At 43.1% G+C, this 26217-nt stretch overlaps 2 protein-coding genes across 3 annotated transcripts in view; one reads left to right on the forward strand and one right to left on the reverse strand.

Annotated features, from left to right (window-relative positions):
* LOC306920406 (myocyte-specific enhancer factor 2A-like) overlaps positions 1 to 11156 on the reverse strand; it is a 72822-nt gene extending 61666 nt beyond the window's left edge. For both annotated transcript variants that reach the window (XM_079497151.1, XM_079497149.1), the window contains exon 1: positions 11038 to 11156. The gene's annotated coding sequence lies outside the window, so the exon portion shown is untranslated. The remainder of the gene's footprint in view (positions 1 to 11037) is intronic.
* Positions 11157 to 12963: 1807 nt separating this feature from the next.
* LOC306919784 (thymocyte nuclear protein 1-like) lies at positions 12964 to 13674 on the forward strand (the record flags this gene model as incomplete). The annotated part of the gene is made up of 1 exon (XM_079496334.1): positions 12964 to 13674. The coding sequence occupies one exon, from the start codon at positions 12964 to 12966 to the stop codon at positions 13672 to 13674; it is 711 nt and encodes a 236-aa protein (XP_079352460.1).
* Positions 13675 to 26217: the final 12543 nt, after the last annotated feature.

Below are 26217 nucleotides of genomic sequence, written 5' to 3' on the forward strand. Positions count from 1 at the left end.
TTGTTATTGGTCATTGTCAGTCATTCATTTGTGTATTTACGATTTTTGTCATATCTGCCCCCGTGCAGTTTTAGTTGTTATGAAGTGACACAATGAAAGTCACACAATGAAATCGTTAACCGGAATTATTTGTAAGACAATTAATAATTAAATGACGATCCGTCCAGGGATTCAAACCAGTGACTTCATGGCGACCAGGCTGTGATTCTCTGGCCTGTAAACTACCACCTACCCCCTTTTCCCCTCCCAGAGTTTTCCTATAGGGAGGTTTATTTGGAGGCTTGTGGTCAACAGAAATAGCAGCAGCTCTGAAGGACAGACTTCTATTCTAACGGCACACGAAGAAGACATAGAGACCACTGTGTGTGTGTGTGTGTGTGTGTGTGTGTGTGTGTGTGTGTGTGTGTGTGTGTGTGTGTGTGTGTGTGTGTGTGTGTGTGTGTGTGTGTGTGTGTGTGTGTGTGTGTGTGCGCAATGTCTATACAGTTATGTGCCTTGCATGTGTACACACGTGCACGTGAGTGAGTATTTATTGAACGACTATTTTTGGTCTTCCCTGACTGGCTATCTTTACTGGCGGTCGGTCGGTCTGTCTGTCTGTCTGGCTATCCTGTCTGTCTGGCTATCCTGTCTGTCTGGCTATCCTGTCTGTCTGTCTGTCTGTCTGTCTGTCTGTCTGTCTGTCTGTCTGTCTGTCTGTCTGTCTGTCTGTCTGTCTGGCTATCCTGTCTGTCTGGCTATCCTGTCTGTCTGGCTATCCTGTCTGTCTGTCTGACTGTATTATGTGATGAGCTGCTGTGACTCCAGGATCACCAAACCTGTCTCACCCGTATACCTGCCTTCACTGTTCAGCCATTAGTCAGTCTACAGTAATTATGACTAATATATGTACTAATATGTGCTGATGCTACTATAGTGTTATGGATGCCGCTACTACTGTCACCACTCACTACTATTATTCAACTTGCTTAAGTTGGCAATCTTGACAGATTGAGAAGAATGCCATCAACAACAATTATGGCTGTGTCACGATTACAAAGTTTAAGTTGACAATTCATTGTCATACAAATAATTGCGAAAGCTATTGCTAAAGGATTTAATTGTGTTTTTGGCATTGAACATTGGAACATTATGAATAAAAATGATGATGATGACAGGGGTAAATATGACAAATAACTGAAGGTTATAACATAACCCTGGTTATGTAAACACACATTAGCGAGCAATACGCTTATTGTAATATGGCTTCTTAAGACATTTAGACATTAAATATACAAAGAAATTACTGGCATATGCCGTAGGTCGCATTTACGATGAAAACCTGTATCTCAAAACAGCTCTGCTCCACAGTGTTTTATTTATTTAAACACAGACATATAGGGACGACGTTTCGGCTATGACTGGCCTTCATCAGGATACCTTATCTCCATATCTTTTCATCAGGATACCTGATGAAGGTTCGCCCAGCAGTCTGCCGTCTGCCGTCACCCAGGCGGATGCGTGCACACGACCTCAACTCTCAAGGCGCCTTACTGGGTTTTATGTATACGTAAATATTATACTTATATTTGAAAAATGTATCAAAAATGATTGCGATTAGATGATTATTATGTAATAATTGCCAACAGGCCTAGGCCCTTAAGCTGAAATCCTGACAGACTGTGAAGAATACCATCATCAACAACAAACATTTGCCAACTGCAGTCACACTGTACTTCTAAAGTCACAAGACTGAGTGAGTAAAAAGCTTAGTAATCACACACAACAACCAATGTCCGCCTGTTGGACTGTGACGCACGGCGCACACATCCAACCACCCAATGACCTGGACCATAACACACGGCACACACATCCAACCACCCAATGACCTGGACCATAACACACGGCACACACATCCAACCACCCAATGACCTGATGGACCGTAACACACGGCACACACATCCAACCACCCAATGACCTGATGGACCGTAACACACGGCACACACATCCAACCACCCAATGACCTGATGGACCATAACACACGGCACACACATCCAACCACCCAATGACCTGATGGACCGTAACACACGGCACACACATCCAACCACCCAATGACCTGATGGACCATAACATACGGCACACACATCCAACCACCCAATGACCTGATGGACCGTAACACACGGCACACACATCCAACCACCCAATGACCTGATGGACCATAACACACGGCACACACATCCAACCACCCAATGACCTGATGGACCGTAACACACGGCACACACATCCAACCACCCAATGACCTGATGGACCATAACACACGGCACACACATCCAACCACCCAATGACCTGATGGACCGTAACACACGGCACACACATCCAACCACCCAATGACCTGATGGACCATAACACACAGCACACACATCCAACCACCCAATGACCTGGACCGTAACGCACAGCGCACACATCCAACCACCCAATGACCTGATGGACCGTAACGCACAGCGCACACATCCAACCACCCAATGACCTGGACCGTAACACACAGCGCACACATCCAACCACCCAATGACCTGGACCGTAACGCACAGCGCACACATCCAACCACCCAATGACCTGATGGACCGTAACACACAGCGCACACATCCAACCACCCAATGACCTGGACCGTAACGCACAGCGCGCACATCCAACCACCCAATGACCTGATGGACCGTGACGCACGGCACACACATCCAACCACCCAATGACCTGCATCAAATTCATACTCCACAATAATTGCATTTGTCCCACTGGCAGCGGCCAAAGCGCACTCGATTAAATGGGCCGGGATAGCAGAGCAGACTGAAAGCTGCCAAATCGCATTACAACGAGGAAGCCTGAAGTCCATTATTATATCGTCGCTGTCGGGCAGAAACCTCTTATCTCCATATTTGAACGTTGTTTTCGTTAAAAAACAACCTACTTGATCACACAACACACGGAAGCATCAGGAGTAGCAGACCCGCGAGACTGAAACGAAGCGACGCAGTAATTTGAGCTTGTAGATCTGCTATACTTAGCTAAACATACAGTAGCTGTTTCTGAATCTGATTCCTGTGAAGTAACATTGTTATGGATGGACATATGAGGTTTCCACCCCACAGGGACGCTGTAGTAAGGAAGGGTTTAGTTTGGTCAAGATTCCTGACAGGAACCAGAGGGGGAGGTGCTGCTGTCTCTTTAACCACCACGCATGTCAACTTAGGACATCTACTGTGGGACTAGAGGTCGTCAGACATTAGAGCTGAGCTTTAAATTAATAAAAAGTTGTTTTAACCCAGTGGTTCTCAAAACTGTTCAAGTCACGACCCCCCAAAATAATCTTATTTGAACCCCCAAAATAAGGTGGTCTGCATATTCTAGATCTAGAAGAATAAGGAGTTATAATAGAAGACTTCCATTCTTTTCGACCCTGGTGTCGAGGAGTTTTGACAGGGGCAAAATACAACTTTCAAGTACGATTTCTCAGTTTAACTACTTGAACAATGACAGCACAGTCACACTCCTGCTAATATCCAATCACGTGCAGGTAGATAGTGGACTTCCTGTCGGTGAGAATAGGCAGCGCTCACTGACCCCTCCAACACAGCAGGAGCCCCTCAGGGCTGCATGCGGAGTCCTCCTCTCCTCGAACTCTCTGTCTCTCACACACACACACACACACACACACACACACACACACACACACACACACACACACACACACACACACACACACACACACACACACACACACACACACACACACACACACACACACACACACACACACACACACACACACACACACACACACACACACACACACACACAGAATGAGACGTCCTACAGGACACTGTAGGACGCTCACTGTCTCACTAACTCAAAAGGTGTCATGGGAAGACCCTCAAACTCAAGGTCAGCATGACCCAGGAGGCAGTGCAGAAGGTCAGCGACTTATGGTCGCTAGGCATACACATTGCCAAGGACCTCAAATGGGCCACATACTCCACACGCCTGGTGAAAAAGACTCAACAATGCCTGAACCGCCTCATACGGCTGATGAAATTCAGAGTAGCCCACAGCATTATCAGAGCGTACCCCAACAGCACCGGTGAGTACATCCTGACGAGCTGCAGAAATGCCTGGTACGGGAACTGCACCGGCCTCAAGCACAAAGCAGGCTCAGTCAGCGCATCACCGGCGGTGAGCTTGTCTCTGTCGGATGGAAACCGCATACAGTAAGTAATTCAAAAATAGCAAAAGCAGCAGATCTACAAAAAAACGGATCTGCTACTTTTGATGCTTTTGTGTGCCGCTGTAACGCAAGTAAAGCGTTCATTTCACGAAAAAACACAAAAAGTTAGACTATGGAGATATATGGCCAACGGCAACGATACAGTATATGAGAAGCAGTGTGTATCCAAGGACACTCATCACCCCCGTCACAATCTGTTCATGCTGCTGCCATTAGGGCAGACACTCATCACCCCAGTCACAATCTGTTCATGCTGCTGCCATTAGGGCAGGTCAACGTTTCGACCTGACACAGTCTGCTCTGTGTCAGGTCAAAACGTTGGTTTTCTATTATAATACATATTAATATATGTATAATACGAGCTCTCTTTTCAAATTGTATACCTTTGCTGCACCTCGGCACAACTGGTTTCAGCCCGTTTTGTTTGACCTTTTGCACCTGTAAACAAGACGTGATGTGACAGCGACAATAAACTCAACGCTGAATCAGGAGGCTGAACACTTTGAAGTCTCAGTCAAACTTGCTTCCAACAGGCAACCAATAAACCTCTTGAGAGACCACGTGTCAAGCATCTTGTGATAGTAACGAACGGAGGGAATGGCACCTACAATATGGCAACGCCAACAAACAAAGCAGGCTATTTTTTGCTCCGAACAATGGCGGTTCTCACTGGAATCTGTAATAGAAGTCATGTTTCCGGGCCCTTTAAATGCATTCAACGGCAATAAAACGTTCCTGAACAACTAATTTCATCAAGTGCATACCAGACGCGGGGCTGAGAAGTGGACTGTGTGTCCATTTCTAAAAAGGCAGATTATGTGTCTTGTAAGACCAAGTAGAATAGAGCTTTTTTTTTGTGTCGCATTCCTGAGCCAATAGGAGACCAATGCAAAACTATATAAAATAATAATATAAACTCTCACACTCTCACAGTATAATCACTGAGAGGCCTACTGAGAGGTTCAAAGAGAATATGTTTTATAATTCGTTGCTGTTGGGAGGAAACCTCCTATCTCCTCCTAACTTTTTGTTTTGCATAAATCAGTGCTATTGAACACCCTTTACGTCTGTGTGTTGTTTAGAAAATATTGAACGAATGGAAAGTAGTAAAAAACGCTTTGGACAAAATATCTTAACTCCATTGGACCCTCAAACGGTCTGCTAAAGCAACCAACTCCACCACCTCTCCCCCTCTCATGTAAGTAATTGACAATATATAAAGTCACAACACCAACTTAGATGAGGCAGCATTTCCTGACAATGTTGGAGTTAGGTGGTTTCTTTCTGACAGCAGAGATATATATAGAGATATATATATATAGTTTTGCTCTTGTTAAGATCATGGTCTCCTATTAACTTCAATTAGTCAAATATTGAATTATGCTGAGGAATGTGACAAAACAAAACAAATCTCCATGTATTCAAGGCTATAAATGGATGTGAATAATTTATAGAAAATATAAGTCATTTTGTGGGTGAAGCATTATTTAAGTATCTTCGCTGAAAATAGCCGATCAACAAGCTCACAGCGACGCGTTGTGAGCTTGTCTTTTTCAGGGTTCAAATAAAAAAATGGCAAAAAGTCAAACAGATCTACTATTTTGATACTTTTTTTTGTGTGACACCATAGCATGATCAAGTAGGGCTTTAATCTACGTGGGGAAATAAAACACAAAAAGTTACAATATGTAAATAAGAGGTTTCTGCCCGGACACCAACGATATATCAGTGAGTCATGCAGAATTGGTTTCAGGGGGGTTTTAGATGTATGTACAGGTATGTTAGTTAGACACGAAGTCTCCACTCTGTACCTCGCACACAGAGAGCAGTCTGTATGGGAGGCTATGCCAGGTCATGTGGCCTTATCAGCCACCCATCTGAGGCAGTGTTGCCGTGTCTGCTTTGGACATGTTTCTCTGTTAAGTTGCTTGTAAATGGTTGTGTTTTTCAGCTCTTGTTTCTGAAGTGCAGTCAGCCATAACCTGGCGCCCTGGCCGTACCCTATTTGCTTCTTTTGGGCTTGTTTTCATAGACCTGGTTGCTTATTTCTCTCACAAAACCTGGCAACACCCATCTGAGGGCTGAAGGCCACGCACACGCACACGCGCACACACACACACACACACACACACACACACACACACACACACACACACACACACACACACACACACACACACACACACACACACACACACACACACACACACACAGGCCCTGACATCACAGCTCTGACAGAGAGGCTAATTGGACTGGATGCTACATGCTGCTATAACCACATTAATGAAATATGAAAACAATGGGACGGTATGACGGATGGAGGAACTCAGAGGGAAAGGAAAGGAGAGAATGAGGGATGAAGGGAAGGAAGGAGAGAGAGAAAAGGGGGGAGGGTGTTTGGACTGATGGAAAGAGGAAGGGAGTGGGTGTTTGTCAAGAGGCTCTGGGCATACTGAACATTCAAAGTGACAGAGGGCACTGACGCCCTCAGAAGTTTACTATTTAATGCGTTATCATCACTCTGGTATAAAATGTATTTTTCAATTGCTTTTTCATAATGTAACATTACGTTCATCATGATTGGTGATGTGGAAGATTATTAATCAATTAGATGTGTTAAATGTTTAAATGTATTTGTATGCATTTGTATATTTGTATTTTCTGTTTATGTCGTGATGTTTTTATACAGTATGTGGGACTAGGGATGGAAATGTGATCATAAATACGGAGTGTTTACATGAGATCATGTTCACTACTTCACTTGATTCAATTCTTGTACGTGAATGTTCATTAACACAGTGGTTCTCAACCTGGGAAAAAGGGGGGAAAAATCACACCCGTGTGAAGTGAGGGGCGCTCTTATCATCGTACATCAACATGACGTAAAAGAGATACTATGCCTATTTGCTCAGACACTATATGACGTAGAATTCTCCATTCATTGTTAATGGGAATTTAATGTTTGTGTAAGACAAAAATAGACACTATGCCGATTTGCTCAGACACTATGACGTAGAATTCTCCATTCATTGTTAATGGGAATTTAATGTTTGTGTAGGACAAAGTGTTGTGAACATACACTAAAAGCTGGATATAGGAGGGGCTAGCCCCCCTCAAAAATAAAGAAAAGGAAAGTTACTGCATCAAAAGTACCAACAAACTATACTATAAAGACTGGTCAAACATTGGTCAAATTGTCAAATAATAAAAGGAGGAGGCAAAAATTGTGAAAGTAGCCACTCTAAAAGCGCCTAGCAACAACTTGTAGATCAGCTATTTTCACAATATTATATTTATCTGTGGAACCGAATCAAACAAAATGTGATACCTCAACTCAGAGTTTGTGTGTGGGGGGAGGGGGTCCTCAGCACTTCAAATATGATTATTTTGGGGGGTCACAGCCTTAAAAGGTTGAGAACCACTGCACTATCCCGTAAATAAACAAAGTAAAGTGCAATATGATATAAATTAGTGAAACTCACACCCATCCCCTCCTTCATGCTATTTGTTCTTTCCACAAATAACACCACACCGCTATCGGACAGCTATAGCGGGAAACTCCCCTTTCAAATGTGGTTGGATGTGCTATCTAGGATCTCTATATTGATTTGCATGTTTATCTGAACTTGTACTGTACTGCACTCCCCCTCGAAAGAGTGCGGTCCATTCCTGCGCCAAGACCAATGTAATCTATGGCAGGAAAGCCTCATGTTATCACATGCACTGTAGTGGTTATATATACACACACAGCGGTATTAGTGATGCACCGAATATTCGGCCACAGAAAATATTCTGCAGAAAATGGCTAAAAATGCATTTTCGGCCTATTCGGTTTCGGCCCCAATAGGCAGAAAATATATCACCGAATAGTGTGGGGGTGTCAGGTCACCCATTTAGGCCTGAGGCCGATTCTAAAAACGCCTCTAAATCCTGACCTAAGTTTTCTGAAAAACTTAGGTATTATATAGCAGCATCAACATTTTTACATTTTTGAATACTGTACATACTACAGAACCCCAAAATGGGTTCCCGGCCTGAGGGGGTAAAACATGGGGGGTAATGGTTAAGCACTTAAAATTGAAAAATGTTTGAGAACAACCACTGCACTAAGCAATCAAGGAGTGCAAGCAAGGAGAGACAGACTTTCACGTAGTGCTTGCACGATTCTTGTTCAAATGTGAATCTGGAGCCAACTACTGTGGCTTTAAACAGACAACTTCAAAGTGCTTGAAAGCTTGACTTAAAGTCTCTCTAACTACGATAAAATGAATTGGACAGTTGCACGATTCTTGCTCATTTTTAGAAATGAGATCTCATAGGTGTCTGAATCTAGATTGCGATCTTTATTTCGATTAATTGTGCAGCACTACTCTCACTATATCACCAGACCACCCAGCTAAATGTTGTAATAATAGCTCATATACCTGCCAAAGTGACTTGTAGAATAGTAATAATTTTACCAGACAGATTTGCGATGCATTTGGCTGTTGGAAATCTGTCACGTATCTAGACTCTTTCATAATCGTGTTAACACGATCTGAAACATATCACTGGACTGATCTCTGAATTTGGACCAAAAATGTTGATACCAGATAAGATAATTATGTCGTTTTCTTGTGATAAATAAAGTGCACATTGAGTAGCAGCTGGAGTCCAGTACTATGGATTTGGTTTTGAGTCTGTTGTCTCCACCAGGCCGAAGGCATGGGGAGAGAGTATGGTTTGCACTCCGTCCGTCCGTGTGTGTGTGTGTGTGTGTGTGTGTGTGTGTGTGTGTGTGTGTGTGTGCGTGCATGTGTGTGTCCGTCCTTCCGTCCGTCCGTTACCAGCTAATCTCCGGCACCGTTGGCCTGATCCATGCCAAACTTTGCACACACACTCCCTGGATGCCAACGACGAGCCTCTGCCCCAAATATTCCTCAACGGCCTGTTATAGCGCCACCATGAGGTCGATTTAGGCAAAACACATTTCTGTAGATTACTCGTACACATTTTATCCATACATCACACAATTCGGTATACACTATCTCCATAGTCATGTGATCAACACGGATCTGCACCATTTCCCATCTTCCATCTTGATTGGCTAAGATTGGCTTCCAAAGCTCACATGATTGGTCCGATTCGAACAAAATGCCACAAATCACAAACACAGTGTGCAATTTCCGTAAAATTATACACGCACATTTCCACTAGGCTGAGGACGACATGCCACATTTTTTTTCCAAATCAGCCTCACGGTGGCGCTATAACAGGGCAATTCCTGTTTTTACCTATAACTTCATAAATCTGTATACAACTTAGCGCCACCATGAGGCCGATTTCGACAAAACACATATGTTAGTCGCACAGATTTCATCCAAATCTCACGCAAATTGGTACACATGATCTCTATAGTCATGTGATCAAGACGAGCCTGTTGGATTTCTCAGATTCTACACTGATTGGCTAAGATTGCCTTCCAAAGTTTTCAGGAGTGGCCCGTTTTGCACAAAATGCTGCACATGTCCTGCTCATCCAGAATTCTATCCTCAGAGATGATATGAGTGATCTGGCTCTCCATTTCCTCAACAAAAAAATTGTTGCAAAAAACAAACAAACAAAGAAACATGTTTATATTACTCCTCAACATTTTGCCAAACATCACACACACCCCTATCCTCCTGGTGGAGACCTGTGCCCAGAAGGGCACTTTTTCTAGTTTCTCCTACTTCTCTCAAGTTTCTCATATTTCTCGCACGCACGCACGCATGCACACACACACACGCACACACACTCACTATCAATATCCTGTGATTTAATCATTATCCTGTGATTAAAGTAACTTTAAATAGTTCAAGTTCAAATTGTTGGTAGGCCTATTCATATGTATTGCAAATAACCTTAACACAGTCACCTCAGCATCAAAGTAGAGCTAGTAGCTGTCAACTGGAGTTTGTGTCTTCTTTGCCATTTTTTAAGCCAGTATTCTATATTGTAATGTTTTCAGTCTCTATATAGCCAGTGGTTCTCAAAGAGGGGTCCGGGGACCTCCAGAGGACCTTGAGGGGGTTCCAGGGGGTTCCAAGTCTAAAATACAGGACCCCCTCTAAAATGAGATGCTGCATATCTCAAGGGGTTTATCCTCTCAATAAATTCTGACCCAGCTAAAGTAGTTAACATAACAGCATCACAATCATGTTGGCTATTCAAAAATAGTAGATCTACAAGCTCAGGCTGAGAAAGCTCACAGTGGCGCTTGTACAGTAGGCTACATGTGCTATTTTTGAAAATATTTTTCAAAATTATATATATATATATATTTTTTTAAATATTTTGGATATTTTTCAAAATGATATATATATATGCCTATATATATTTTATTTCTTTTTACGATTTTAAACTTCTGGGGTTCCCTGGCACAAAATCTTTTCAGATGTATAGTGTTTTGTTTACAAATCTTTGCCTCGCAAGCGCCAGTCAGTCAGGCCCACTATGGGCACTACTGGATGGAAAAAGGGACTTTCTTATCACTTCGTGCACAGCGCGCGCGCGCGCACGCACACGCACACACACACACACACACACACACACACACCCCCACACACACAAGCAACAACTTGACCGACCGTGTTTAAAGCGATAAGACTAAACGTCACATTTGCGAACAGGCAGCTAAGAATATAGACTTAAAACCGTTCGAACAGTTAGATTATGAAAAATATAAAACATCACAACGAACTGCTCTCTCTCTCTCTCTCTCTCTCTCTGACAGCGTATTATTATTGTTGTATATTACTTACCTCCGGATTTCCCTTTCCAATAACGTTACTTTCTCCTCTCAGTGTCACACACAGACCCTGACAGGAGTGTCTGCTTCGCTGCCACACGTTGCTACTCGTCCGCTATTTTTAGGAAACTGACACAAACTCAAGAGCCGAGAGAGAGAGCGAGAGAGAGAGAGAGGCTCTTTGCTGCTTGTCACTGCCTGGCCACTCCTCTCCCCTGCTCAACCCTCCCCTCCCTCTCCTCTCCTCTCCTTTCGTGTGTGTGTGTGTGTGTGTGTGTGTGTGTGTGTGTGTGTGTGTGTGTGTGTGTGTGTGTGTGTGTGTGTGTGTGTGCGTGTGTGTGTGTGTGTGCGTGCGTGCGTGCGTGCGTGCGTGCTGATGGAAAAAGTATTCACATTTTTTACTTAAGTAAAAGTATCAATACTGCAATTAACACTCAAGTGTTCAAGGTTTACTTATGTCAAAGTTAGGGTAACCAGATGTCCCTCTTTGCGTGGGATAGTCCCTCATTTCCAAGACTTTTCAGGCGTCCCACCCTGGCTGTCCCACATTGTGACATGGCAAGCATCAGTGTTCTAATGCCATGGTAATCCCTAATAGTTGGCTTTCTATGTTGTAATTGTAAAGCTCTCTCATTGTCTCTTTTCCTGCAAGATGTGTTTTTAAGCCTGTTAAAATAACATGATAATAACATGCATGACATGCATGAAAACATGCATGAAGACATGCATGAAAAATATAATTTAATAGAAAGACAATCTTTTGGGGGGCATCTGACACTTGAAATAAATCAAAAAGGGTCTGTCAGCTCAAACACAAAATGCAATACTTTGTTTTCAAGAGTGTTGCGCAAAACATCAGTATAGCATTACAAAGTTATATAAAAAAACAACCAATTCTATTTCCCCCCTTCAATTTCCTACAGTATGTCTTATGTAACGCCATTGCCATTATTCCAAAGCCCCCTCAGGTACATTTTGTAACTATTTTCAGCAATGCGAATCGGTGGGTATAGATCTTGTTGAGCTGGTCATTGTGAAAGTATAGCTCTCAAGTCCAAAAGGTGTGGGCACCCCTGCTCTATATAGGCTACAGTACCAAGTCAGCCATAACACCCATGACCAAAATTTGCATCCCCCCTGTCCCACACAAGTGATACTTCTGTCCCTCAAATGAACAGTTTGGAACAAATAACAATATACATTTTAACAGCAATACGATACATGGTTGATGATACAATACATGGATGATATGGTTAATTCTGGCGATACAATAGGATTCAATGATTTAAAATCGATAGGCCTACAGTAACTATTTCGAAAAACTGTGTGAAACGTGGACATAGCAGTTTTTATGGGAAAAACCTGCACTTTGACATGAACACAAAGAATACACACATATTTATCTTTATATGGAATAGAAAAGTAATTAAACTCAAAACGATTCGATACAGATAATTTGCTTTTTCAAAACGATACGATACGATGAGTTTCCATTTCGATATACTCCGATTCTTGAAATTAAAATCGATATTTTGATGCAGTTACTATATCGTTACACCCCTATTAAATACAGTACGTGTAAAAGACAGCACCACTCCCACCTGTCTCATCTCCAGCCAGCCAGCCTGTGTGTGTGTGTGTGTGTGTGTGTGTGTGTGTGTGTGTGTGTGTGTGTGTGTGTGTGTGTGTGTGTGTGTGTGTGTGTGTGTGTGTGTGTGTGTGTGTGTGTGTGCGCGTGCTCACAAGATCCAGATAACAGCAGTACAGTCCATATATGGGCATATCTGACCATAATCGACAATATAACCCCATTCTCTCTATTGTCTCCATTGACTCTACGTCGCTGGAGATATAGATATGGGCATGTGACGTCATTCACAACAGAAACTGTTACCTAACCATGTTGAGTTGCAACAATGTGGACACTGAGTGTAAACAGATGGCACCAATACAATACAAAAGGGCCCGAAGAGGGATCACAGAAAGGGCAGTCATAGATGAGCCTAATGTAAAAGGTGACAGGGAAGAGATCCCTCCAGTGAAGTTTGCTTTAAGAAGGAAGAGGAAGACTTCATCTTCTCAGGAGTCCAGAACACTGGATGAAGTCAATGAAGCACCCAGACATCCACAGTTCTGTCACTGGTTGATGAAGTCTGAACCAGAAAGTCGCTTTGAGAATGGAATAGATGTAAAGTTTGGGATCGAGGACCTGAAGGCTCTGCCCAATCAGACTGCATGCTGGGATGGCGTCCGCAACTATCAGGCCCGCAACTTTATGAGGGACATGAAAGAAGGACAGCTGGCTTTCTTCTACCACAGCAACTGCAAGGCACCTGGAATAGCAGGACTCGTGAGAATTGTGAAAGAAGCCTACGTGGACCACACTCAATTCGACAAGAAAGATGTCCATTTTGATGCGTCCAGCAAGCAAAGTAACCCCAAATGGAGCATGGTAGATGTGCAATACCAAAGAATGATCGCACGTTTCATTCCTCTGTCCGAGCTTAAGACATATCACCTGCAGCACAAGGCCATCGGAGGACCCCTGAAGGACATGGCTCTCTTCACAAGAGCAAGGTTGTCTGTCCAGCCTCTCACCATTGAGGAATTTAACTTTGTCCTGAGTGTGGAGGACAAAGATCCACTGTGAAAAGTTTGGCTGTGGAGTGATACTTATGTTAAACCAATGATAATATACTTTTATATTTTTTCTTTTTCCATTTTGAGGGGCGCCGGCCCCTCCTATGCCCAGCTTTGTCTGTTTGTGTGCACCCCATAGCGATGATTTGATTGGCTGAGCAAAGTACTTATTGAGGATAAAAAGTGAGGACAGAAAAGTGAAGGTTGCAAATTATGATTGGCCGGAATGAGATGATGTATGATGATAAGAGCGCTCCTCATGTCACACGGTGTGATATTTTTAATAAACGTTTAAATAATAAAAGAACAGAAACAATGTTGAGTTGTGTTGATGGCAGGGATCACTATAGCCTATATGGCATAATGGGCATGTGCTGTGTCAATTTGCACAGACGTTGGGCATGTCTATATTTGGTCTGATAATTTGGTGGAATGCACTGTGCTATCAGGTGTTATCATGTGTTATCAGGTTATCAGTTATTGGAGTTGATACAATGAATTAATGTCATTTCCATATATGGGCATACGGTATCTTCACAGCCAGAGGATTGAAACATCACTTCCTGTCAAGAAATTCCTTGCAGGTGCTTTTTCTTTTCTAAGTATTGGAGTTTGGAAGCACTTTTTAGTAAAGCAACCTCCTGCTGCCTCCTGCATTATGTGCAAATTCAAAACAGGTGGTACACAGGGCTGTTGAGTGATCTCCAACGACCAAACTCTGACAAAAAAAATAACCTGCACGGAATTTCTTGACAGGAAGTAGCTCATAAAATTGTTTTTTATTAAACAAAAACTTTACAGATTGAAAGCGGATAATTCAAGCTTTCCGTACAGCTGCAATGTTGGCGAGTTTGATGATGTTTAATACAATTAGATAGGACTTTTTCTGTTTGGATAAATGGGCTGTCAATGGGAAGTTGCACTACCCAGTTAGCACCTTGCTGGCAATTGCAGTTTTCCAGCTGCATCCTCACCAACAATAAAACACTCACTCATTGTTTTTAGACATCATTAGTGGGGGAAATTTCTGTGGATCTAATATATATATATATATATATACACACACACATACTCGTAAAATGATAATAACTGGCGGAAGCAGTTTGCAACCACTCAAAAACAAACACAAAGGCACATATGGGAGTTCAGTGGTGCAACAAATCGTAGACACTTGTCTACAGAGATGTGGAAACAAGTGGGTGAGTGCATGTGTCGTGTCGCGTACACCAAGAGAATGGACCAGGCCTGACTACTTGACCCTGATAGTGAGGAGGGGGCTTTTTCCTGGCATGGTTTGGGTCCTCCACTTGTCCCCTTAAGACTCTTATCTATAGTACGACAGTATGCTGATATCTTTCTCTTTCTCTCTCAACCCGTGTTCTCAAGACAAGATGTTAAGATTAGCGAGAAGGAGCAGTTTGATAAATTGTGTTAAAACATTATCAATAATATAGTAAACTTAATTAGGCTAGTAATATTTAATATTATTTATTAAAGTCAGTTTAAGCGATGTCATGAATACGGTCTAGTGGCCACATGGCTAACTAAACTTAACTAAGGCCAATATCTCTGGCTGCCCTGTCCCGCATATTCCAAGGCAAAATTCCATAGCAACAACCAGGTCTGGAGCAATTCATATAAATTCAATAGGTGAATGGGAATAGAGTAGATTATTCTATAAAAGGATAATATCCAATTCAATATTACCGTATAACAGTCTTATTGGACACCTACAGGAGTTTTATAGGATTATAATATCCTATAAGACTCCAGGTTGGATTAGTTCCAAACGTGCGCATACGCCGTACGTTTGTGCGTGCACAACAACCGGTTCCACATGAAGTGGCGTGACCTGACCTGAATTGAGATTGACACCCCACAATGTTCGCTGCAAATCAATACAAAGCTGTTTTGAGTTATCACCTTTATCCTATGATGAAAGATTTCTATCCCGATGAGAGTGGTACGGTATACAGCTATTTCCAACAAGCGACATCGTTGTACGATGAAATATGAATCAGGCTTTAATAGTAAAAGGGTCAAAGTCACAGTAGTAGATTTCTGTCATCCTAGAAAAATCATGTAAAGGAAAGTGTCACAACCAGTGTGTGTGTGTGCACACACATGCGAATGCAGTCATTCCTACGCGCACACACGCGCACACACACACACACACACACACACACACACACACACACACACACACACACACACACACACACACACACACACACACACACACACACACACACACACACACACACAAGTCAGTCCAGAGCATTCATGTCATTCCGACCGTCTTCACATGGAACAGTACAGTAATTGACTGACTGTGAACGGAATACAGAGCTGTGTTCTGGAACCCTGTCTGTCTGTCTGTCTGTCTCTCTCTCACTCACTGACCCAGTAATGCATTAACTTTAACACACATATGCTACTCAGACCCCCGGGCCTGGCCTACACTGTAAAATCCAGAGTGTTCCTGTACTGTACCTTAGTTTTAGGAACCAAATGCATCCTATGGCGTTACGGTGGGATCAGAGCTTTTAGATCTGCAATATTTGTTGTACAACCAAGTTCATAGAGCTTAAGTGGTTGCATATTCGGATAGTAATGCATTTATGATGAATCAAACTTCTGAATGTGTTGTTAATAAGCAATAATCTGGGGGGCTGATGGCCTAGTCGTGGTTAAGGCGCATACCACATATAAGCTCTAATGCAGGCTGACAGCAAATCACGGTTCGATTCCCTAACCAGACGACATTTGCTGTGTGTCACTCCCCGTATCTCTCCCAATGTTTCCTGTCACTCTCCCACTGTACTGTCCAATAAAGGCAGAAAATCCTAAAAAACTACTTAAAAATAAGCATGGTTCTTATGATTGTGTTGTTAATAATAAGCAGTGTTCATTTTGGTTGCAAATTGTGATTTAGTTTTAGTCATATGGAAAGGTAGTATACACATCCCCACAATGTGCGATTTTAGTCAACTAAAATCTACAGTTGTTTTAGACGACAATATAAACATATTTTGGCAGGCCTTGATGGCGTTGAAATGCCTGATCTATAGTTAGCTGCATGCCAAAACAGCTGTCTCGTGCTGCTGGTATGAAATGCCTGCATGGGCGCAGGCTTTCATTACACAGTAGCTGGGGTTGGTTGGGCTTGCCGTGCCGAGACAGCTTGTACACGACCCAAAGCCTGTCTGGTCTCACGTGGTATGAGACTGTAATCCATTGCCTGGAAGACAACAGGTTAGGGAAGAGGACTAACAAACCGACCCCAAACAATCCTGAACCCAGAAATGGGGGAAGGTTGGGCTTGGGGCCAGCAACCCCAAACCATAAAAAACCCACATATGCTACAGAAATGTTGAATACAGACAGACCCCAACCCTGGTGGAGGAAGGTTCTTCATCAAGAACAATCATGACACTGTGTGATGAAAGCCGCAAGGAAGCCACAGAGCTGAAACCCCTTCTCTCAAACAGAAGAAAGAGAGGAAGGCCGAAGAACACCTGGTGCAGGGACCTTGAGATTGACATCAAGCAGAGTGGACTGACATGGAAACAGCTGGAAAAGAAGGCCCAGGATAGAGGACTCTGGCGAACTGTAGTCAACGGCCTATGCTCCATGAAAAGGAGCGATAGGCATAAGTAAGTAAGTAAGTATATGCCAAAACAGCTACAAGCTCACAATCTTGTAGATTGGCTGCTGCTATAGTGTTCAGACAGAGTGTGACACAGATGCACAGCAAAGAATAAAATGACTTGTCTTTGTTTTACTGGATCTCTTCTCAACTTGTCCCTCCCTAACATTTTAGTCTAGTTTTTATTTGTCATCATTTTATTCATCTTAGCTTAGTTTTCATTTCGTTTTTGTCATTGAAAAATGTAGTCGACAAAGATTTGGTAGTAACAAGCAGGGTAATTAGCATGGTTGATTGTTGTGTCCTGAGTAAAGGAAGGCTCTGTCTCTCTGTGATCCTCATGAGACCATTACACAGACACACACACACACACACACACACACACACACACACACACACACACACACACACACACACACACACACACACACACACACACACACACACACACACACACACACACCCACACACACACACACACACACACACACACACACACACACACACACACACACACACACACACACTCTCTCTCTCTCTCTCTCTCTCTCTCTCTCTCTCTGCCTATCTAATCAAGCTTCCCCTGTCCCTTTCTGGTTGTAATGGAGATATCAGACACACACACACACACACACACACACACACACACACACACACACACACACACACACACACACACACACACACACACACACACACACACACACACACACACCCTATCTAATCAGGCTCCCTGTGTGTGGTGCGTGTGTGACTGTGTGTTCGTTTGTGTGTGTGTGTGTGCACGGTGCGTGCACGCATAAGTGCATGCATGTGTGCGTGCTATCCTGATATCTCCATCAGAAACTTAAAAACACAACCTGATTAGATGAGGTATGTGTGTGCATGCGTGTGTGCAAATCATTGAGTGTGTTTATTTTACTATGTATATTGTTGGTGCATGCGTGTGTGTGTGTGTGTGTGTGTGTGTGTGTGTGTGTGTGTGTGTGTGTGTGTGTGTGTGTGTGTGTGTGTGTGTGTGTGTGTGTAGATGTCCCCACAAGTATTTTTCTGGTTGTTTTATTGTTACATTTTTTTTTCTAGAGACAGAAAGGTTTACAGTTTGTAAAGAATTCATGTTGTAGTTAGGTTTAGGATTAGACTAGGGGTTGGGGATAGTTCCTGATTTATTTAGTTGCGCTCTGGTGGTGTCCTACACTTGAAACATTACAGATCTTGTTGTGATCTGTTGTGAGCTTGTATAGATCTGCTATTTTCTGGGTTCAGCGTTAAAGTTTATATTGGCCCAAAATAAATACCTGTAGATAAAATGGAATTCACAAAATTGTAATCCTAATATGTTCATGTCCTCACAAGTATAGTAAAACAGTGTGTGTGTGTGTGTGTGTGTGTGTGTTTATGTGCACGCATGTGCATGTTTGTGTGCGTGCATGTGTGTATGTGTGTGTATGTGGGTGCATGTGTGTGTGTGTGTGTGTGTGTGTGTGTGTGTGTGTGTGTGTGTGTGTGTGGGTGCGTGCATGTGTGTGTGTGTGTGTGTGTGTGTGTGTGTTTGTGTGTGTGTGTGTGTGTGTTTGTGTGTGTGTGTGTGTGTGTGTGTGTGGGTGCGTGCATGTGTGTGTGTGTGTGTGTGTGTGTGTGCATGTGTGTGTGTGTGTGTGTGTGTGTGTGTGTGTGTGTGTGTGTGTTTGTGTGCGCACGTGCGTGTGTGTGGGGACCTTGTGGGTGACATTGAGACATTGGCCTGCTTCCTAATGGAGCGTGTCTGTGTTGGTTCCCGATAACTCCACATGATAGACTGCATCTTAAAGGAACATTTCACAAAAAACTGGAGTCTGTCCCAGATTTCTACCCCAGTCTATGCGGATTGTTGTGAATGAACGCGTTATCATCTGGATTCCTGATAATGACACAGTGCTCTGTACAGTATGAAGCATTAGTGAGTCATTTAACCATTTACAAGCTCTCAGCACACCAAACTTTGTTGTCCAGACTACTACAGACTGTAAAGCCTGATTTACAGTATACTGAGTTGCACAGTGGTGTTGCATGGCATAAATAGCAGACAAGCCCTCAATGCGTCACAAATGTGACACATTGTGAGCTTGTAGATCTGCTATTTACCAATCACGACACCGGCACCCCTTTAGTCGAATGAAGTCAGGTTGAAAGGTGTGGAAAAAGTTGCTGAATGCACCTCTCTCTCCACGCCTCTTCACAGACACACGGCTACTATGGTGCTAAAAATATCCATACTGTAAGGCAACAAAGACATAAACACGTGCATGCTTAAAACATTATAATGATAACTACTGTACTGCAGGGTGAATCAGTTTTATTTTCTAGAATGATTAGAAAAAATGGCAACCTGTCACCGACTCACCGCTCAAGCGTCCAATAAGTAATCCAATGTTTCATCATCATCATCTTCAAGAGGTTTTCCATTTCCAGGCACACCCAGCTGGGAAGAGATCACGGGGGGAAGACTGAGGACCATATTTAATTAGAGGGTCTTTGTGGAAAATGATTAAGCAATATTGTCACATTATCAGGTTTCTTAAACAAAGCTCATTTACTCAAGTACAACTTTGATCTTTTTTGTTGTGTGAAGTGAGGGGCACCTTTTTATGTTTGTTTAGAGCACTTTGAACAAACATTACCAGACCAAAGTGCTCTAAGAAACAAACAAAAGCCCATAGACTTGGCTGCCACATGACGTCACGTTAAAAAGGCTCTAAACAAACATTAAAAAGCCCTTGGCTGCCACATGACGTAATTCCAAAAAATAGACGTTGGAGGGGCTGGCGTCTCTCCATACTGTATTACGGCTTCAATGGGAAATCACAACATTTGGGTCTATGAGTATACAACCTCCATCAGGCTATCTTTATACATCATATGACCAACTGCCAATGAACAAAAAGGAGGGGACTGTCCCCTTTGACTTGTCTTAAATACCAATCCCGTTGATATTTGCTTAACCCTGTCTTCTACCCTGCATGGGCCATCCCAAATTAGCAAAGTGTGTTGTAATGGAAGGGCTGGAGAGGGTTGGATCATTTAAATACGTGGGAGTTATATATATATCATATGACATATTTGATTCTATCGGCATGGGTAGAATGTAGCCTATAAGAGAATGGGGGGCATGCATGCATTGCTCTGCACTGAAAACGGTACACATTATTGCTATGATAAGGTCAGGATTAGATTACGGAAGTGTGAAATATGGGTCAGCAGGAAAATGTAACACTCGCACACTGGGCTCCGTTTAAAGAAAAACAATGTAGTGTACCCTTTACAAGTGTCGTAAAGGGTGAAATACATTAGGCCCCATTTGTCTTTAAACGGAGCCCATCAGTGTGCAAGGCAAGCATTTAATTTTCTAATAGTTTACTGTTACATTTTGCCAGACACGGTGCGTGATGTGCACGTCTTTCTATTACCTATTCTATTTTTATTCAGCAGCAGCAAAGATGTAGTTCAGGCTCAAGTGTCTCTGAGTGTACACATGGAGCCATGATGGTCTGTGTTGGACACATTGGACTGTTTAGGTTGTAATCAGGTCTCAGTTTGAGCATAGAGGACAGCAGAGTCAACACTTTGTGCCACAGCCAACAGAGTCTGCTCTGCATACAGGCAGCCAAACGCTGTCCAGGGATGACATAGAGAAAAGAAATCAGACCCGTCTGAACCGAGCTGTGCAGGCTTTGTGTGTGTGTGTGTGTGTGTGTGCGTGCTGCAGTGGTCAATCGGCATGTGTGTGTGTGTTTGTGTGTGTTAGGCTGCTCAACAGTGACACTTTAGGTCACCCTGCGGTATTACCATACTCAAGCGGACATACATGGATAAATACATACATAGGGACACAAAAAAAAGAAAGAAAAAGAAAACAGACACCAGAATGAAATGCAGTTCGGTGATATGAATTTCAATTGCACACTCTCGGAGTTAAATGAACACTGGGGATTTTACTGTGCAGCGGAGGCAAAAGAAGATAGTTGATTGAGGAAAGTGCAGGAGGATGTAGTTGGTGTTGGAGAGGAGAGGAGAGAACAGGACAGGAGAGGGAGGGGAGAAGAGATGAGAGGATGGGAGGAGAGGAACAAAGGCATGGTACAGAGATCAGGTAGGGGACAAGGCCCCCTGTGGAGCTTAAAGAGACATTTCACTAAAGGAAAACAGTTGACATGCATTACTGATAAAAATCCTCCTTTAAAAGGAACGTCACACCTTAATGGGATTTGATACGACTCAGCAAAAAGGAAAAAAGAAAGAAAACTCCCTTTTCTTCTGCAGGGAACCTAAACTTTGTTTTCTTTTTTCTTGTTTTGAAAAAGAGAGTAAGCCATAACTCTCCTTTGTATTTGTATTAGACACAAGAATGGTTGAGAAGGAGACCATGTAGACAGACAGACAGACAGCAGGAACCCTGACAGGGAGACAGTAGAAGACAGACAGTAGGAAAGCTGAGAGGGAGACAGTGTAGGAGAGACAGACAGTAGGAAAGCTGAGAGGGGGACAGTGTAGGAGAGACAGACAGTAGGAAAGCTGAGAGGGAGACAGTGTAGGAGAGACAGACAGTAGGAAAGCTGAGATGGGGACAGTGTAGGAGAGACAGACAGTAGGGAAGCTGAGAGGGGGACAGACGGTAGGAAAAGCTGAGAGGGAGACAGACGGTATAGCAAAGCTGAGAATGAGAGAGGGAGTGTAGGAGAGATAGATGGGGTGGGGGGTCTTATAACCATATCTCTTGTGACCCCATTAAAGCTGATTTTACGGCCATAAGGTGTGAAATTATCTTTCAATAGAGCCACAATAGAGGAATAAATCCTTTTAACCCATTAAGACCTGAGGCTGATTCCGAATCAGTCGTTCTCAACCCCCACAAATCATTTGGGGACCCACAGTTTGAGAACCATTGCCAACTTCAAGTGGTAAGGCAAGGTGAAGAGAGGGAAGGAGAGATACGAGTGAGAGAGGAGAATGGATGAGGTAAGGGGAGCTTGTGGTTCGTTCTCACCTTTTTGTCCGACGTCTTTCCATTCACTTGCATTGTAGAGCTTGTAGGTCGGCTATTTTCACCATTAAATAGGGCTTAGGCGGTCAATTCATGCTGCATTTCTGTACGTCCAGGGGAGACACTAAATGTATATTTTGTGTCTAGCTGAAGAAAATACATATTGGGGACCAATGTATTATAGGTAATAATAAGCACTGTGTTCAGATATGAACCTGAATCAGAGCACCTGCCTGACCATGAACCCTGACCTTCTACGGTACTTGACCCTGTCCTCAGCACTATGTGCATGTGTGTGTGATCTCTGATTGTGTGTCTTTCAATGCAATCTGTGTGTAGCCATTGAACTTGATACAGACTAAAGATGTGTGTGTGTGTGTGTGTGTGTGTGTGTGTGTGTGTGTGTGTGTGTGTGCGCGCACACGTATAAGGGGGCAGAGGGAAGGCGATAGCCAAGACATTGATGGAGACAAGGACACTTGAATGACACATTCACTGAGGGAAACAGGAGAGAACTAAAAAAAAGTGCCCCTCGGGGCACAGGTCTCCACCAGGGCAGGTCAGGTTGTGGCCTCCTGGTGGCGCTATAATAGGCCAATGTGAAAAGGGTGACATTTCTTCTTACAACCTTGGATGGCAATTGGATGATTTGAGGCATTTTGTTCCAAAAATGTATTTTGCAAAAATTCACCTGTTGGTGGCGCTATAACAGGCCAATGTGAAAAGGGTGGGATATATTCCTCAGCCTAGTAGGAAAGTCTGTAAAAGATTTCACGTAAATTGCACGCTCCGTTCATGATTTGAGGCTTTTTGTTCAAAACGGGCCAATCCTGCAAACTTTGTTTGTTGCTTAACAATGTTAAGCAATAAGAATGGAATCTGAAATATCGGACAGATCCATCTCGAACACATGACTATAGAGATAGTGTGTAACGATTTGCGGGATTTTTGGACAGAATCTGGAGTAATATCCAAAAATGTGTTTTTCAAAAGTCGGCCTCCTGGTGGCGCTATAACAGGCCGTTCTCGAAAATCTGCCACCGACCGGGTTAACGGTGCCGGAGATTAGCTGTACACAGACGGACGGACGGACACACGCACACACGGACGGAGTGCAAAACATACTCTCTCCCCATGCCTTCGGCCTGGTGGAGACAAAAAAGATGGGATGGTGAGGAGAGGAGAGAAGAGGAGAGGGATTCAGGGATATGTGAAGGATAATGCACCGTGAGGAAGTCAGTTATGAGTAAATATGCACACAGCAGGGGAGCGGCATTACTGTCTCTGGCTATTTACTCATAACTCTCTTGCAATGGGAGCGCCATGTTTTTGAAAACTGTTTCAGCAGAGTACCTACTAGACTAGATGATATACAGTATACACCTGATGGGCTTGTTGACTGGAGAAAGCATCATTACATAAGTGCACAAGTGCACTATAATATGTATATTGTTGTTGGGCAAAAACCTCCAATCTCCATACTTTGTAACTTTGTAAATGAATGCCCTACTTGATTATACTACTACAGTGTCACACAAAAGCATCAAAAGTTACAGATCCACAAGCTCGGTGCGAACACGTTTTGAGCTTGTAGATCTGCTACCATTGAATTTGATTCCTGAAAAGTAACTGTTTTGGACATATGAGGTTTCCACCCAACAGAGATGATAAACCACTACCCTGTGTTTGCTGTTATTGAGTGTAACTCATCGACTTCATCGAGACATTCTCCCATTGGTTAGGAGGCAAATGAACAGAGAGCATGGTGTAGTCTCAACAACTCTCTCTGGGACCAGAGGGGCTCATGGGAATTTAAGTTCCCTTGATGTTGGGACTGGTTGAGAAGCAGAGATTCACCAAGTATTCCCAACAGTCAGAACATAGCAGTAGAGTAGCAAAGCTGTTTGCCCGGTAGGCAAACAACACAAGCTCCTTTTGTGTGTTTAAAAGGTCAAAGGTCAAGACTAAAGTTTAGATGTTCACGTCAATAAAACTGCCACTTGTAAATGGTATAAAAATATCTATGCCACCTCTGTAGCAGTAAAGGTCCTTTCAGATGTGCAGCGTTTAACACGCCTAGTAATTCATTTTCAATGAGACCTGCATATTCTGTACGCAAAGAAGTCGAGGGGCGTTAATCAATGCCCGTCTGAAAGTACCTTAATACTTTAGCTGAACGACGTGATCTGTTTCCAAGTGGATATTGCTGGACTGGTTCCCACCAGTCTCCAGCCCTATATAATGAGTTTGTTGCTGTGTTTTGTTAGCCCTGATGAAGACCGGTATAGGTTGAAACATGTTGGTTTAATAAAGCTTTCCTCCCCTTTTTTTTAAATGTTTTATCCCACAATTTTGTAACCCATTATTTCACCCAGTGTCAATTATCTAATGTAATCCTGGGCGCTACACTTCCTCTGCCAACGTGGGGGGGCAGCGGACTGACCTCATGCTTCCTTCTATGCATGAGGAGTCCAAGCTGCTTCTTTTCACCTGACAGGGGAGAGTTTTCCCGGCCGGACGTAGCGCTTGGAAGGAACACGTTATTCCGACCAGTTCCTTTCCCCTCCATCAGGCGCCCCGGCTGGCCAGGGGGAGGTAGTTTAGAGACCAGGATTACAGCATGTTTTTGTGAGGGTACCTACCCTAGGGGACACGGGGAGAACATGCAAACTCCACACAGAAAGGCCCTTTCGCCAACCCCGCCAAACCCTTTCCTCCTTTTTTTGAGTGGTGCAATGACTCCAAGGAACAGCAATGTCCCTATGTCCTAACCTATGTCCCTATGTCCCGATGTTTAGAGTACCAATAGGGGATGCTGTTGCACCACTCGCTTCCGACTGGTCTGATTTTAACTATTAAGTGTGCTCCGTCTTTTTTTACCTTAATACTTTAGCTGCTAAAGTAGGCCTATCTGTCTATCTGTCATATGAGAACGGTAAGAGTTAAAGTGCCAGTTTTATTGTTATAATTTTGTTTGTTGGTTGACAACAATCTTACATTTTTATATATAAATTAGAATTGATTTGCCTCATGTGTGATAGAATGAGATAGGGTAGGTGTATTTTAACTTAAGTCATAATGGTGGTACCTGGAGAGCCAAGTATTTTCTGGAGTGGTACTTGGTGAAACATGGTTGAGAACCACTGCTTTAGCAGATCAGGAGATTAATTATTTAGGATTTTTCACCGGGTATACGACAGCATAGTGGTTTGGCTTTAGGACACTTATCCATAACTACAGTATATCAACAGGATCTAATCTAGGTGCTCGAGTGGCACAGTGGTAATGTGCTAGTATATAATAAGGCTGACAGAGTTAAACATCAGTGAATGTTTATTGCCAAAAGCAAAGACATTCAAATGAAAACCAAACACTCAAATTAGTGTTGAACAAAGCAGCAGTAACGCGGACATACTGTAATTAACTGTACATATTACACACAGAAGCATGTTCAGGTCAGTGAAGAAATTAACTCCTTAACAAGCCTCCGTGGGACCACACAGGCTAACTGAGGGATTTACCATTCTGTCCCTATTGGTTCAAAACTTGGACGGCACTGAGTCGACTGAAGATGACTTCGCAACGCTCAACACGGACTCGCTCAAAGTCACCTTCAGGCGGCTCACCTTCGTTGGTGAAACAGAGTGCACCTTTTACAATCTGACTGGTTTTCCAATCATACTGTACATATAGGGGGTCCCCAGCAAAATGATAATCAAAATCCTTTAACCATATGATATACACTTCACTCATGATATGAAGAATCAACTGACTGCGAGAATACGCTAATGTTCCTGTTGCCGAATTAGTTACAATTTCACTAGAATCAGACAGTATCAAATATGAGTGACATACTGTCATAAACAATAGAGACACACCTCCCC

This window comes from Electrona antarctica (assembly GCF_951216825.1).
Source record: "Electrona antarctica genome assembly, chromosome: 3".
Taxonomy (NCBI): domain Eukaryota; kingdom Metazoa; phylum Chordata; class Actinopteri; order Myctophiformes; family Myctophidae; genus Electrona; species Electrona antarctica.